This window comes from Lacerta agilis, chromosome 10 (genome assembly GCF_009819535.1).
Source record: "Lacerta agilis isolate rLacAgi1 chromosome 10, rLacAgi1.pri, whole genome shotgun sequence".
Taxonomy (NCBI): Eukaryota; Metazoa; Chordata; class Lepidosauria; order Squamata; family Lacertidae; genus Lacerta; species Lacerta agilis.
In genome coordinates this window covers 34,717,853-34,734,728 of record NC_046321.1, presented here as the reverse complement: position 1 = coordinate 34,734,728, position 16,876 = coordinate 34,717,853, and the positions used below count along the sequence as shown (strand labels likewise).

The 16,876-nt window shown below is 39.9% G+C and overlaps 1 protein-coding gene across 3 annotated transcripts in view; it reads right to left on the bottom strand.

Annotated features, from left to right (window-relative positions):
* EEA1 (early endosome antigen 1) overlaps window positions 1–16,876 on the bottom strand; it is a 43,541-nt gene that overhangs the window by 22,390 nt on the left and 4,275 nt on the right. The window contains exons 2-12 of one of the 3 annotated variants that reach the window (XM_033162899.1): window positions 15,190–15,282; window positions 14,735–14,857; window positions 9,439–9,566; window positions 8,449–8,503; window positions 8,270–8,335; window positions 6,467–6,506; window positions 5,384–5,497; window positions 5,174–5,295; window positions 4,211–4,366; window positions 1,147–1,263; window positions 29–367 (exon numbers count right to left, since the gene is read on the bottom strand). In XM_033162899.1, the coding sequence (XP_033018790.1) occupies window positions 29–367; window positions 1,147–1,263; window positions 4,211–4,366; window positions 5,174–5,295; window positions 5,384–5,497; window positions 6,467–6,506; window positions 8,270–8,335; window positions 8,449–8,503; window positions 9,439–9,566; window positions 14,735–14,857; window positions 15,190–15,282 (1,353 nt within the window). Of the gene's footprint in view, window positions 1–28; window positions 368–1,146; window positions 1,264–4,210; window positions 4,367–5,173; window positions 5,296–5,383; window positions 5,498–6,466; window positions 6,507–8,181; window positions 8,201–8,269; window positions 8,336–8,448; window positions 8,504–9,438; window positions 9,567–14,734; window positions 14,858–15,189; window positions 15,283–16,876 lie in introns of those variants that run through there. The other 2 variants (XM_033162900.1, XM_033162901.1) reach the window with 2 other exon arrangements.

Below are 16,876 nucleotides of genomic sequence, written 5' to 3'. Positions count from 1 at the left end.
TCTTCTGTGTGAAAAACATTCATCTTACCTGATTTAGTTCATTTTGAAGTTGTAGGCCATGCTGTTCTTTTTCCTCCCTTTGTTGTTGTAGCTGTTTGAACTCGGCCTTGAGGTGTTGGTACTTGGTCTCAGCTTCTGACAATTCTTCCTTAAGCTTCTGACTTGCTTCTCTCCTTTCACCCAATTCTTTCTGTAACCTCTGTAATGAGTCCTCAGATGCAGACAGCCTTGCCTGAAGTTGTTGACAGTCCAAGTCCTTTTGATTAAGGGTTGCTTGCAGATTTTTTTTGCCGAGTAATTCTTCATTTAGACTTTCTTCTAACTGGGTATAACCCAACTCTCTCTTTTTCAACTTTTCTGCCAGACTCTACAGTATTAGATTAATTCAAAATTAAAGTATAGGTTACTCCATTATGCTGTGAAGTTATTCTCAACTAAAATTCTTATGAAGCGTTGACTGATATCACGGTACCATTCTTTTACGAGGAGATAAAAACAATGTATGCAACAAGGCCAAATGATTCGGTCTAAAACACATGCATCGTATGCTCTGCTCAGTGATTGATATCTATGCTACAAGTCCTGTTTGTGCTTGTTTCCACACAAGTGCCTTGGAAGTCTCACAGCAGAGTAATACTCAAGTGAAGCTGCTGCTGCAAAAAGGGCCACATCCACATCATAGAAGAACATTTTACACGGTTGTGGTGGCCCAAGAAAGGTCTGCCACCAAGGCACAAATTACAGCATCTGCACACACAGCTCCCACATGAGCATACTGTTTTTCACTATCTCTACTCCTGTCTGTAAACATCACAGCAATGCCATGTATTTCCAAACCTTGGGAGTATGGGAAAGCTGACATGGGTATGCACTCATAATTTCTATCTTTTACCTCTCCCCAAAACCAAATGCAAGGGACAGTATCATGGTCTCTGTTTTCTTGTGTTCTGTTTAATAACAGAAAGAAAGTCAAAGGGCACCTGTACCACTGAATTATTTTACTTCTGCCAGCTTCATCAACTGAGTTCTACACCTCTGAAATTCCAAGGATGCAACATTGAGAATTTTAGCTAACCACTTGAAAATGCTAGGTATGGTATCAATTGACATTCTCAAATAGCTAGTTAATAGCTCTATGATTCTTACCTGGTTTTTCTGTGTTAATTCATTAACTGAAGTCTGAAGCTTCTGAAGGTCCCGTACATATACTGCAACCTCCTGTGGTCCTTTGGCAAGTTCAGCTCTTAACTGATTTATGGTAGTCTGAAAAAGAAAAAGGTAGAACAACAACTCACATATTTGGTTGTGTGTGTGTGTGTGTGTGTGTGTGTTCCATGAGGGTATTCTAATGAAACTGAGTTTTTATTAGTTTAGAATACCACCAAGAAACTGAGCATATTTGTTGCCCATTTTATTGTGGTAACCAGAAACAAATTTTCAGAAAGGAGATGGCAGTGTGCATATTTTTTTTCACAGTTATCTGATATAGATGGATACGGGGCAATGTGATGGTATAAAGCTCAAAAGGTTTTACTAACTGATTACTAAATCAGTGTTTAACTTTTATGTATGAAATGCAGGTCCCTTACTCTTTTACCACATGACGTTATTACCTCGGGTTAAGAACTTAATTCGTTCTGGAGGTCTGTTCTTAACCTGAAACTGTTCTTAACCTGAGGTACCACTTTAGCTAATGGGGCCTCCTGCTGCCGCCACCATGCGATTTCTGTTCTCATCCTGAAGCAAAGTTCTTAACCCAAGGTACTAAGCCTGTTTGCTATCAACACGAGAGAGAATTTGGTGACACAGCTTGTATCGTTGAAAGGTGTGTATGCATGTATGAACCTATTTTGCATGTGTGTGCACTCACATGTACTATGGCTACGAAACAGCTACCAGGATGTAGCTCACAATGAAATTACTGGCTTTCCATAACATAACAGTATAAGCAGTCACTACAGACAGGGTTACTTTTGGACAACTGGTCCCTTTCCATGGTCATTTTTTGTCGTTTTATAAAGAAAGTACATCTACAAACTGAAGGTGTTTAGACTGCTTGTGATAGATGGAATTGGTTTGTCTACATTTTAACACAAGCTTTGCGAGTGGTCAGGTACCCCACCTTGTCTTTGGACAAGCAGTAGCGATTGTAGAGCTTCCTAGCTACTATGCTTTTTGTATAAGCTCTAGCCCTTTTATTTCTATAACTTAACACCTCAATGAGGTTCCCAATAAATTCATATAAAGCTACATTTCTTGGCCATGAGGGACCTTGCCATGCTAATCCAAGCTGTCATAATGTATAGGATTAGCTGCTATAATGTGATTTATTATGCCATTTTTGTATTTTCTAGCTGTGTGTTTTAAGCTCCACTCGTAGGCTGAACTCAGCAGGATACAGCAGCTGTACTGCTGTTCCGCTCTCCCCCTTCAGACATAATTAGGAGTATAGGACTCCTGTTCCACTGATGTTATATCAAATGAAGATCCATGTCAAATTTCCAAGTCACTTTTTAAAACTTAGGAGGACAAGTTTATTTTATTTAAGTAAAAAAGGTGAGTTAAGCAGGGGGGCTCTGAGGTACTGAAGGGGGAAAACCATGCCACATCCCCCAATGCTTCCACAGACATAACATAATAACCACAGCCTTTAGTTTTTCTTCCTCTGTAATCACACTCTGTGGCATTGTTCGCATACTTACCCAAACGTTCTGCTGAATTGTAAAAATATTTGCAAAAGGTTTATTGAAATGTCTTTGATTTGTACACAGATACACAGTTAAGTTCCCACCTGATGTAACAAGATATTGAAATGATCTTTAGAACTGAACTCAATGTGATAGGTTGGGGTTTTTGTTTTTGTTTTTTTTAAAAAAAGTATTACCTCAAGTTCCAAGATCTCCATGAGAAAGCAGCAAAAAATAAAATAAAACAGATGGGTGAATGGTGAAAGAAAGCAATGATAAATGCTAGTACCACGATAAACACAGATTTCATAAATTTCATGGATGTACTTTTAGCAGGGCTAGGCTGCAATTCTGTACACACTTTCCTGGATTCAAATACCACTGAATTCAATGGGGCTTACTTCTGAGCGGAAACATAGAGAGCTGCGCTATCAGGCCGCAACGTCTATGCACACTTACTACTGGATGTATTAGGACATACTTCCAAGTAAACATATATAAGATTAAGTTGCAAGTATTTAGATAACTCTGCGTGGGCAGCACCTTTTTAATTCAGGGACCCAGTCCCACTACAGTTTACATTTTTCGAGTAAAGAGTATTTGTTTTGCTTTTTCATACTGGTTTATGCCCATTATCTAGCAACAGCAGTCCTCTTTGGGTAAGGAACCTGTTACCCTCCAGATATTGTTGGCAGCATGGCCAATGCTAAGAGACAATGAGAGTTTGAGTCCAACAACATCTGACAAGCCACAGGCTTCCCACCCGTACTCTCTAACAGTGGTTCCCAACTGGTGGCCTGCAGACCCCAGGGGGTCTACATAACCCACCCAGGGGGTCCGTGGCACCATTCACATAACTAAAACTACCATAAGAGATATTAAAATTTTCAAAAGTAGGGGGTGCGTGGCTTAGCTTCTGAAAAACAGGGGGGCGCAATACTTGCTGGGAACCATTGCTCTATATAATCGAGTTATAAAGCATTTTTAGTATCTAGAATCCAAGAGGAAGATGAGCACAGATGACTACAAAGAACATGTCACAAACACTGAGTAAACAATATGATAAATGCAAAACTAACCATCTAGACAGGCAACTTGTTTATATATTTTCATATAGCTGAACACCACAATCTTAAGTGCATTTTTTTTTGGTTAAAAAAATGAGGTGCCAGTACTCATATGTTGACTAAAGTGTCATGGGTGCCAGCAGAAAATGGCTCCAAGGGCAGAGAAAGAGATGCCGGTACTCTGTACCAGTGGGTACTGTCACAAAAAAGCCCTGCCTAGAGATATCACCATATAATAATGAGAATAAAAATGGTATTGTGAAATGGGAAGTAGCAATGCACTTGGAAGTAGCAATGCACGCAGGCTTCCAAAGATGATATGAATTCATAATGATAACAGATTCTAGTAAAGGTTTTTTTAAAAAAAAAAATATTACAGTAAAGAAAGAACTCAAGAAAGAGTCCTAGATTAATATTTGTTTTTACATGAGAAATATTTTTTGCTAGATACTCTACCTCTGAGGTTGAACATTCTGCTCGCAAATTATTACACTCATCTTTCAGTTTCTCAGATTCTTTCTCACGCTCCAAAGTCATATTGTCCATCAGCATTTGAACTTGAACTAATTCCTTCTTTAAAACAGCAACGTCTTCCACCCCAGGCCTCTCAAGCTTTAGAAAAATGAAAGAATGGCAGATACATCTCATGGAAATCAGACTGGCAGCATATTTTCAATATGGTTTGCCAGAAATTTTCTGACTTGACACCTGCGATCGGGGATATTAACAGCACACAAAAAAATATTCTATACTGCACTGGCCAGATTTAGATCTGCTTAAAACCAACATGGTCGCTGCATCATGTGCAATATTTCTGTATTTGAACAGTTCTAGAACAGCAAATCCAGCTTTCAATTCTTAGGTCCAAACAGTTGGTTTTAACTTCATGGGATGTCTTTACACTCAACTCCTGTTGCTACAGTACTGTGTAACTACATCTACTGGAGCTGCTCAGAGAAATTCAAAGTCATATGAAGGTTAAAACTTGCAACAGCTGTGGGTAATAACTTGTATCTAGTTACTTTTTGTACTCAGGAATAGTTTCCTGGGTAGAAAATGCACTGTGTACAGTAGTTGATTAATTGTGCATACGTACATAAATTTGAATGTGGCAACAGACTGAAAAAAAAAGCCATGATAAATTTAGTAAACGGGGGGGGGGGGGGGGGGATAAGTACAAAATTCATATTTCCTAACAACTATTTCTCTTTCCCTCTTTCATTAGTTTTTTCTTTTTAGTTTAGAGCAAGACAACAGATTCTTACATCAGGGCCTTGTTTTGTAACATTAAAAAATCACTGTCGAAGATGAACAATAACAGCTTGTTAAAAATGCAGTTAAAATTATCAATAGCTGGAGCCCTCCCCTTCCAATCTGGACTAAGCACAAGTAAAACAGGATCACATGATAATAAGTTACCAGCTCTGTTTTCAAATCTTCGCATACACCTCTCTCTTTTTGTAGCTCTTGTGTCAAACTGGCCACTTTCTGTTCAGCAGCTTGTCGAAGGCTTGTTTCTTCATCATATTTGGCTTTAAGATCTCGTTAAGAGAAAGGTCACACAAAAGGTCATTCATTTAATTTAAACTGAAACAAGCATCGTGTTGCATAACAATTATGGACACTTACCCACAATTTCAGTGGCCAACTGTGCTGCTTTCTGTTCAAATAAGTCTTTCATCTGCTTAATATTAAAGTTTTCTACATGACTCTCTTCTAGCTGCTGTTCTAATGATTCTAATTCTAAAAAGAAAGCATGTTTATTGAATATCTCAGAAGTGGAATGTTTTACAGACACCTATACTGATAAAAATAACATTTTTTCACATTAAATAGAATCTTGACATGTGAATAAAAATGATGCTTAGCATAATCAAATCCTATAGAAATCAGTACATTTTCTAGGAACTCCAGTTATATTGCAAAACAACTATGCAGACATGCTGCATATTCATACAAAGTACAGGCATGTTTCACATTTACTCACAGCAATCTTGAGCACTGTTATTTAAATTTATTTTCCCACATTACTCACTTAGATTATAAGGATTTCCTGCTTATTTTAACATAAGTACTAAAGTGGAGGACTACAAGTAATTTCCAGAGCAAATAGATCAAATCAAATCAAACTTTATTCACGTAGCCAACAGGCCATTGTGACTAAGAATACAGATAAAACAGATAAAAATACTGGAGAAAGACCAGTCAAGTACACAAATATATAAATATACTGATAAATCATATGAAACCCCCAGGCTAAAAGGCTAAAAGTACTAAAGTGGAGGACTACAAGTAATTTCCAGAGCAAATAGATCATCAAATTAATCAAATTAACTGTGTGTTAATTGTGGTTTAACCTGGTAGCAATTGTGGTTTATTAAATCATTAACTATAACAAGCTGCAGCAAAAAGAAATTGTTCTAAAAGGGAACAAGCTACAGGAACATGTACACTTTTACAAGAAAATTAATCTCCTTTCCTCTAATTAAAACATAGAACCAGCATGACTTTCTAGAGGTACAAAAATGGCTCTAGACAAAAGCAGAGAACAAAATTTTAGAATATTTGCACTACAGCTGGTTGAGTCACTTTCTTGAAGCAGACATTATGGGGGTGGGATGCTTCAAGAGATATGTGAATTATGCAATAACATTTTCTTGACAATTACATTTCTTTAACCACCACAAAACTGTGTTTTAAAAAGTATGATACCTGTAGATGCAGCAGTTTCCAGTCCATCAGGTTTAGACTCCTTAAAAAGAAAAAAGAAAATTTTCAGAGGTATTTAAAAATATTGCCATTTAGTTCCACACACACTTAAGTTGCAAAAGTTATGAACTGATTAAATTCAGCACATTTTATTGATCAAATGCAACAGTTATCTCTAGACGGGCGTAGCAAGGTAAACAGGTACCCGGGGGCAAAAAAAAATTGTCCCCCCCCCCAGAGGCGTAGGAAGGTCAGGTGGTACCCAGTGCGGGAAATTTTTTGTCACCACCCCCCCCCAATTGATTCCCCCCTGCAAAAATGGTTTTACGTTATTTCATATTTTCTTACAAAGGAATAATAACAAGTAATAATAATAATAAACTTTTATTTATATCCCGCCCTCCTCGGCCGAAGTCGGGCTCAGGGTGGCTAACATCAGATACATAACATTGGTAAAGTAAACAGCTATTTTGGTGGAGGAGGGTCAAGATATTAACCGATATGCATGAAACTTCATATATAGCTATATAATCCCAAGTATTATATAGCTATATATGGAGCAGTTTTTTAATGTTTTTATGAACCGCCCTAGTAGGGCAGTAATTGTTCCTTGATAATTTGTCGCCCCCTCCATTATGGAACATGGGGCAGACCGCCCCCTACGCCCCCTTGCTACACCCCTGCCTCTAGAGAAAAGAATGCCAAGTTGTTGTGACTAAGAATAATCCTGCACTTGAGTAAGTTACCAAGACAAATTATTTAGTACATACAAGTGCTTCTATGAGTCCACACACTACACTAAGAGCACAATAAATAATGCTATGATTTTATGCTATCTCCATTCACTTTGACAGGACTCAACTAAAATGAATAAAGATTGTAAAATAGTTGCATTTGTTGGGTTACTATGCATTATTTCTGCTAGGATCAAAGGACGGAGCTGCAGGATGAAGTCTCCATGGTCTCATCCCACCTGGCACTCAAACTGCCAGAGAGAGGCAAAGCGACCAGAGAAATGAAGACAGATGCAGATAGGATCTGTAGGTGATATCAAATACATCATACTCAAGAGTAGGCTGATTGAAATCAATAAACCTAAGTAACTAAGTCCACTAATTTCAATGGTCCTAATGCCAAGTATGACATAGCTGGATATCACCCAGTAAAAATAGAGGGGGCTGTTTTTTTTCTCTAATAGGATGTTGATCAGTACATGCATATCTGGTTTTCACATGTTTCACAGGTTTTAAGAGTGCATTTAAAAAAGCACACTTTAAGCAATTCTTCTTTGACTTTAACTGCATTAAAGAGGGGTATAAGGCAAAGATCAACAGAGGAAAGAAAATAGAGAAGAAAAGGGTAGTAGGAGGAAAAGGAAGCCATGGGGAGGAAAGAAAACAAGATGAGAGGGAAAGGGACAGAAGACTTAAGGGGGGGAAATAGGTCCAGAATAGGAATATGAAAGCTTTGTAGCTGGTCATACTGTTGACACTACTACTGTATAGTTCAGGTCTGGGGAACTGGTGAACTTACAGATGCTGCTAGACTTTTAACTCCCCATCAGGGGCACTGAAGTTCAACAATGTCTGGAGCGCCACAGGTTCCCCATTCTTGGTATAGGTTAAATAAATCTATTAAATGATACACACATACACATGCAATATTCTTAAACTACTTCAGTAAATGAGTTATGGAACTAACTGAATCAGGCCACGTGCCTTACAAAAAAGGTTTTAATCTTCCATTTCAAGGATGATAACAAACTGCTTGTGGTAAACCTGCTTCAAGTATTTTTAAAGCAATTACTTGCTGCCTCTGCCCTTGAACTTTCTCTAATTCTTTCTTCAGCTCTTCAGAGTACCATCGCTCCTCCTGAGCAAAGGGAAGTTAAAAGCATTTTATGAGCTTACAGGTTTGGCAATCTTCTAATGCACTTTTTAATTTTAAACAAAGAACTGCATTCACAAGTAATGCACACTTCCAACCTTAAGTGAAGCTTGCAAGTCTTGAACTTCTTGCCGTAGTAGTGTTACATCATCTCTGAAAACATCCCATGTTAAAGAGGAGACAAATAATGTTTGAACTTGTGTTAAAAACATTTTTTGCAGTTAAATTAAATAACATTTATTTCTCTGAGAAATATTCAAACAAACTACTTTCAATTAGTCTTCTGAATTCCAGATACAAGTTAAGCATATTTCCATTAGCTCCCCCTCATATTAACCATCATATTTAGAAATGCTACACTTATTGACACAAGTACCTTAACATGCAGCCCAAACTTAAAACACTGGCTTTAGCTGGGCTTACTTCCTAGTTAAATAAACTTGGTACTGCAATCCAGTTTTGAAATGCACATGCAGTCATTTATCTACATGAAGTATTAGGAAAACATCTTTTAAGAAAAAAAATGTATTTAAAAAGGGGAACCAGAACAGTCATTAATTACTACAACAATGATAAAACAAAATAAAATAAAAAATTCCTTCCAGTAGCACCTTAGAGACCAACTAAGTTTGTTCTTCGTATGAGCTTTCGTGTGCATGCACACTTGATATAATATCATAGAGAGAGAAAAGCATCTTTGCGACTGCAGCAACTTATTTTATTTATGTGTTCCTTTTCAGAAAAGTCTTGAAGCAACCAACAATAAACATAATAAAAATAAATCAATATTAAAAATTGTACACTAAAAGTTCATTCACAGAAAAAATCGTAGGAAGTGGTGAACAATTCAAAGGCCTAGCAAATTTTTACAAACGAGACACAAGAAAATCCCATTGTACCTTGTCTGCTACAATGAATAGCATGCAAGCTGTTGAAGATTCTAACACTGGTAGCCTTCATCCTTTCATTTAACTGAACCATTTATCTACTGCAGATTAACAAGCTTCAATGTATTATTCTATGCTCAGATTACTAAATGCTTAATATGCCATTATGATAAGTTATTACTGCTTAGTATTGCTCAATACCTGTTTGGAGACATGTTAGTTTCTCTTCCTTGGCTTGTATCGATACCAGATTCATGAACTGCTTCATAGTGCTTAAAAAGTTCTTCAGCTGATCCATGAGACTTCATACAAAGAGGACAAATAAATCCCTGTAACATAAAGAAAAAAACAAATATTTAATAGTATTCCCTGGCTTTTCATACTACTTCTAATTCATCATCATATCTAAATATAGAATATTCTGTAAAGAAACAAGAAAACTACATTTCAACAATACAGTTTTCAAACCACTCATAAATATGTGTCAAACGAAAACTATAAATTGAGATGGAGGAGCCTCCAATAGTTGCAGTAGTAAACAAAAATTTTAATTTTGAATATGATAAGCAAATAATTGCTAATTCAATGCCAGACATGCCATACTTATCCATTTTGACTTTTGGATCACTTTTAACTTACATTTTAAACCTATATCACTTCTGTCGTTGAGTTTGTCTACACTTTGTCTTAACACATGTATGATACTGATCCATAGGATCAGTGGCGGAGTAAGGCTCCGCGGTACCCGGGGCGGCAAAGGAAACGCCCCGGGGGCGGGGCGTCGTAACATCACATTGTGACGTCATGACGCTCCGCCCCCAGGGCGTTTCCGGGGGTGCCGGCGCCGCTTCTGCAGCCCTCTTTTAAGCCGAAGAGCTCGCTTTTAAGCTCTCCAGCTCAAAAGGAGGCTGTGGAAGCGGCGATCCGATGACAGAGTGCGCCTGCGCGCGCAGGCGCACTCCGTCGTCGGGCTGTGCGCTGCCGCTCCCAGGGTGACGGATGGAGCGGCAGCGCGTGGGAATGGTGGGAGGGGCTGCCTCTTGTCCCCCCCACGTGCCGCCGTTCGCTCCGTTGCCCCAGGAGCAACAGCGCACGGCCGAGGGAGCACCCCGTCCGTGCAGCGCTGCTGCTCCCGGGGGGACGGAGCCAGCGGCAGCGCGTGGGGCTGACAAGCGCCGGCCCCTCCTGCCACTCCCCACGCTGCCGGTCACCCCGGGAGCAGCAGCGCTGCACGGACGGGGTGCTCCCTCGGCCGTGCGCTGTTGCTCCTGGGGTGACGGAGGGAGCGGCAGCGCTTGGGAATGGCGGGAGGGGCTGCCGCTTGTCACCCCCATGCGCCGCCGCTCGCTCCTGTCGCCCCGGGAGCAACAGCGCACGGCCGAGGGAGCACCCCATCCGTGCAGCGCTGCTGCTCCCGGGGTGACCGGCGTTGCCTGGGGAGTGGCGGGAGGGGCGCCGCTTGTCGCCCCCACCCGCCGCTTGTCGCCCCCACCCACCGCTTGTGGCCCCTGTCGCCCGGGGGCGTACCGCCCCCAGCGCCCCCCCCTAGCGACGCCCCTGCATAGGATCTTTCTGCAGAATTCAGATCCAGACTCCAATTCAGACACTGTGCCAAAACACAGCTAAGGAAACTTACCTCTAGGCCACATTTGTATGTAATGCTGAACTATGTGAGTGAAGTTAAATGAGTCCAAACAAAAACTCAAGCTCACAGACTCTGCCTTCACCTTCCCTTCCACATTGCCAGAAGGAACACCTCTGGAACATTTAGTTTCCATTTTATAGACGCTTGGCTTAGCCTTATATATTAAGCAGAGACAGTGATTTAAACTGCTTAGCTAAATAAGCCAGCTTCATAACTGCTGGATTGAAGCAGAGGCAGATTTAGGGAAGCACAATGGGTTCGGTCACAATGGGAGTGAGGCCTTGGGGTCGCCATATGGGGTGTAGCAACTATTATGCAGAATGGAAGGCGAGACGTGGGGGGTCCCATATTTTGGAGTTGCCTGGGACACTGCTAAAGTATGAGACCCAAAGATCCACAAACGACTGTTTTAAACCATGACCGCTAATGCATACATGAGGAAGATGAACATGTCTATTTTAAATCACCATTATGGTTCATACATAATGCTACGCCAGCAATCTGCAGAAACTAAATGCTGCAAAACTTCTTTTCCTGGCAGCATGGATGGAAGAGAGGGAAGATGGACCATTGTCCAAAGTATAAGGCAGCTCCCTATTGGCAACTGCCACACATGACTATCTTTGCAAGCTTCATGCTTTTTCCCCCACGTGAAGAGAAAACACTTCTAAACAGGAAACACAATGTTGGAAACTTATGAAATAGGCCAATGAGCACAGACTGCTGACTCAATCTTTGAAACATGCCAATGAGTGGATTTCCCATTCTCCTTGATGAAATGTTCCCTCTGCATACTGGAGTTTCTAATTCACATGTAGAGCATTACAATGCTACAGAAGAGAGCAAGAAGCACCTACAATGAATTCTGCAAGCACACCATAACTGCTAGATTGAATAGATCATATCAGCACAAACCAACAAGGTAAGTCTACTGTAAATACACATTTGGTATAAAACATCATTAGACTAATAATGAGGAATGAGCTCAGCAATTCCCCTTGAGCTATTAAATTCTTATTACTACCTGCACCACCTCCATCTGCCAACCTCTTTATACTGGACATTAAGAATAGGTAGGTAGTATCCTTCCTATGACTTCCACTTTAAAACAAATTGTATATTCGCTGTAGAGCTTAACTTACTCTATATAATTGTTTTATATATAGTTTTAAAAATTGTTTTTATATATGCAATGTTTATGTAATATATTGTAAATGTATCATAACTTCAATATGCCTCAGAGAAAACAATTCACAAAGGAAATAAATAATAGCTGTTGGGTGCAAACTATTATAACATTGTTGAAGACAGACATGTTGAAAAACATGTTTTAAAAAGTATTTACCAACCCTATGAGAAAAAATTTAAATAGTGATCAAAAAGCTGTTAAAGACACTTGTATACATGGCATTCTTCATCACTAAGAGCTGCTTCTAACAGTACATTTCCCTTATATGCAAGCAGAATCAGGAAGTATGGGTACCTAAAATGCAGATATAGCATTCAAATGGAAGCATCCTCCATTTTATTTGCAAACCGATCACTCAACTTTCAACCAGGCAACCATTAGCAACTAAAATGCACAACTAAGGCTGCCGTGTTTTATACACTTAGGGCTGGACAAATGCTCCAGCTCTCTCACGCAAAAGACCAAGATTTAAAATAATAGTAAACACATTTAACATAAAAACAATGCATCATAATCTACTTAAACTATAGGAAGACTATAAATTTAAAAGTTTGTACACATTTTAATGCTGTCAACTAGCAATTTTATTCATGTGCTAAAATTCAAGAGATCACATCATAGTTGCTATGGTGATCCCACAAATGATAGGCAATGATTATGTAGTTATCTAGGACAGAGTTAACTAAACTTTTACTGTATATTAAATATTTTTTGCAAACAGTACTTAATATTTGAAAACACTATACTGTATTTAGTTAGGATTTACATGGCAACATTTGGTCAAAAGGAGACGGCAACAAAAATAAATCTCACTTGGGGGTAAATATGGCACTCCCAATAAGTGGGATTGATAGAATTAGGCATTGATAGAATTAACCCATCAGCCCCAAACAGAGCAAAAGCATGTATTTTTAATGCTTTCTTCCAAACATTTAAACAAAGGCATGCCTAAATAAAGGGGAAGCTAAAATGGACTTACATATAAGATTTAGCACTTGTATCAAGCCACTCACATTTACTGTTGTTGGCATCCGTCTGTCTCAAGAGAAAATGGAGTGAACCTCCAGGGGTGAAGTCAAACTGCTATGTTAGCAGCACCAAAGTGACCTCCCTGGAGCGCAAGTCTGGGCAGTATGTATGGGGGTCCTGGGCTGCCCAGACAACAAGACCTGCCCACCCAGCTTCACTGATGTGTTCCAAAGGAAAGCAGAGCAATACATTTGGCACCAGCTTGGTGTACAAGTACTCTTAGGATTTGTGTTGGGTTTACTCCTTAGCCTTTTCTTCTCCTGAAGATATTCTGCAAGGCAGCAGAGGTTTAGGATCTCCTTCCCCTCGATGGACTATCTTCCCAGGTTAACAAGTCCCATCTGCTCCTCACTTCCCTCTACAACACCTGAAGACCGCCTTCTTGACCATTGGCCCCACTATTAGTCTTGTCTGCTCAATCCGCCAAAGCCTGTCTTTTCATGCAGGGGAAGTCCCTAACTCAATGAGAGTTTAAGACCCATCAGCTACCCTCACTTGGTTTAGCTGGCCAGTCAAAGCCTTTCCCCAAAGTGTGGCTGCTATCACATGCTGACAGCTTCTAGGAGCCACAGGTGAGGACCAAAGGTGGACTAACTACTCCATTTACTGTGCATCTTTAAAAAAAAATCTGCATACTAGTATGAATGAAGCTACAGGAGAGAAGTTAAACTTCCTCCATATCTGCCAATGCTAGTACGCAGAGTTACTCTGCAACATTTTAATTGTTGAATGTACATGAAAGCAATACCTTTTTAAAATGCACAGTGCAAAAGCTACTTGAGCACATTCCCAGATTCTCCTGACAGTGCCTGGGCGCAATTGTTTTACTATTGATTGGTGTTTTATTAAAAAGATGGGGGGGGGAATCACAGCCCTTTACCATAAGAGGTAACATTTTCTAAGAGAAGTTTCACTACATACACTACCAAAAAAAATTTAAAAAAAATCCTGACTTTTCTTCAAGTAGTCATACCTTCCTAGGATGCCTACAAACTCTCAATAGAAAACTCCAAGCAAAACTACAGCTGCCTATGTATGAGCTACGTTGAAGGTGGTGGATTCTTCACCACTCCAGCCTTCTACAAGTTTGAAATGCTCTGGCAAAAATCTCCATCTTGGTCCATAGCACAGACCAAGCTGCCCAATATAGCTCTATATCCAGAAACCTAGAAGCAGAATTTCTAGTTAACAAGTCTGTCAAGCCTCAAATACTTAAATGGGAAAATGATTTTATATACTGTTCTGTAAGTTCACAATGAAATATGCAGGAGAAAATTCAAGTAATGTATCAAGTTGTTCAAATAACTACATGAGGAATAAAAACATGCAAAACTATTTTCAATATGTAAATGCCAATCTTTGATACCATTCCACAAAAGGTAGCTGCAAATCAGAAAGAAGGAACCACAAGACACCCTCAGGACATACAATATCTAGCACTGGCCTTCTGTTATGGGTATAACACCACCACCACTAAAAAAACCAACAACCACCGATACACCTTGTATACTCCTAGAGTAGGAAGTATACAGAAAAGCTGAAGAGGCCCACATCAGAGCAACCGGAAAGGAAAAGCACTTATTTTTCCAAGCATCCCAGAACCAAGCCACTGAAACCAAATAAACAAGACCCACAGTGGCAGTAGGCAGTTCACGAAGCTCCAATCTTCTTGTTGCTATCCCAACGTGCTCATGGTAATGTTCAGACAGATCAGTGGCAGTAACACACATTTTCATGCACACTGGACAGATGAAGCCCTGTAAAACAGTTGCTTTTAGGCTTGTATATATTTTAAAACATGGTAAGCAAACTGAATGCCAAAAAGGTAGCAGTGCTCAGATTTTCTGTGACAGCAAATATATACAAAATATGGGATTCACCAAATGGAGAACCAAACACAACGCAAAACAACATTTCATGCAATATTGCAAGATATTCAATGCAACTAAACACTGAACATTGAAATAAATAGGACTAAGCATTCCTAGGCAATTTTTCCAAAGAGGTCAGATCCAAGGTTTAGAACAATTCTAAGTTCAATCTAAGTATTAGATTCAATCTAAGGTAATGTATTAATGTAATACAGTACCTCTGAAGAGCTCTCATTGTTGACATCCACCGCATTTCCTGGGACTGCAGATGAATCGGAGTCAGAACTCTGAGATCCAACTCTGCCCGGAGTCTGAAAACAAAAAGGCAGATGTAATATATTATATTTCCTTATTGCATAGCAAGAAATAAATAGATATTAAATCAGTCATACTTTATAAAATCTTTCGTGACAGATGCACATGTGAATTGTTTAAATTCTCTGTTCTAGAGTAACAGGAAATTACACTAGTGCCTCCAACTATATTCAAATGTAAAAACTGAGCAGGAGTGCTAGAGCTATAGCAACAAGCATACATGCTGGCACTATCACAAAATAAGAACCTTCATCTTATTAGTAGAATCTATATACAGTATATAAAAATGGTGAAGCTGGGTGTTCACTTGCCTCCACCTTTCTCCGTAACCGCTTGACCAATTCCGTTCAAATTTGGACACAACATTCCTTGGGCATATGGGAAGGATCTTATGTACTTACATTGAATAAAAACCACACCTATCAAACATAAAAATGTGATTTTGTACCAAAAAAAGCACCCTCCAGTGGACGTAAAACGCAGCACACTATAGAACAACAGACAGACAGGGAGGGGGAGTGGAACTTGAGGTCAGCTCAGCCAATAGGCTGCTGGCAGGGGAGTGACCGGAACACGCTTCAACTGCCGCCACAAAGACAACTCCTTGCCTCAGGCTGCGCCATTTGCAATTATACAACAGTAAGCAACAGTAAGAGTGCAGGGGTGGTGAACAAATCACACCACAGGAGTTCAACAGGAGAAGCTGTGGTGAGGCAGGCGAAAGCGGGGGGGAGATGGAGAGGTGCCAGGCGAGAGTTCAATGGGAGAAGCTGTGGGGAGGCAGGCAAAAACGGGGGGAATACGGAAAGGAGGCAGGCGGGAGTTCAACGGGAGAAGCTGTGGGGAGGCATGCGCTTTCTCTTTTACATCTTCCTTTTCCATTTCACAAAATGAGCCACAGCAACGCGTGGCCGGGTCAGATAGTGTGTAATAAAAACTATCTATCGTCCAATAATTCTCTAAGTTCCATGGATGTTTAAAGATACATGTATGTTGCCTTGGCTTCATGCATTTCCCATAAGCAACACAGTGAAATACTGTGGCACCAGCTGTGTGTTTAAAGCATAGATCTTGCCTTAACTTATTTATTTTTTAACACAGGCAATTTGTGCATATGCTATACACTGAATATGTTCAGTGGCATTTAAAAAAAAATGTTTGCAGAACAGCTGAACATTTTTAAGGCCTAGTGAATGCATGGATCCTCCACCTGTCCTTCTCTGGATGGAGCTACCATGGCAGGTTTTATTTTATTTTTCAAATATGGTAGCCATTCTACATTGTAACAGACACAGTAGTGTCGTATTTTAAAGAAAATCTGATCAACAATAATGTACACAGTACTTATTTGATCTTTTTAAAGAAATCACATATAGAAGGAAAAGTACAGTAATCTTCGTCACCATCAACAAGAGGGCGACTGGGCCATCTCAGAGTTGGGGCAATTAACCTTTTTGGCCCAAGGACCACATTCAACATTCAGCATGTGCACAACAGTGGCCACAGGCAAAGTGGTTGTACCTATGCAGATGTGCATGGGGCCTTCTACCTACCCTTTGGAACTCCCTCCCATTAGATATCTCCCCATCT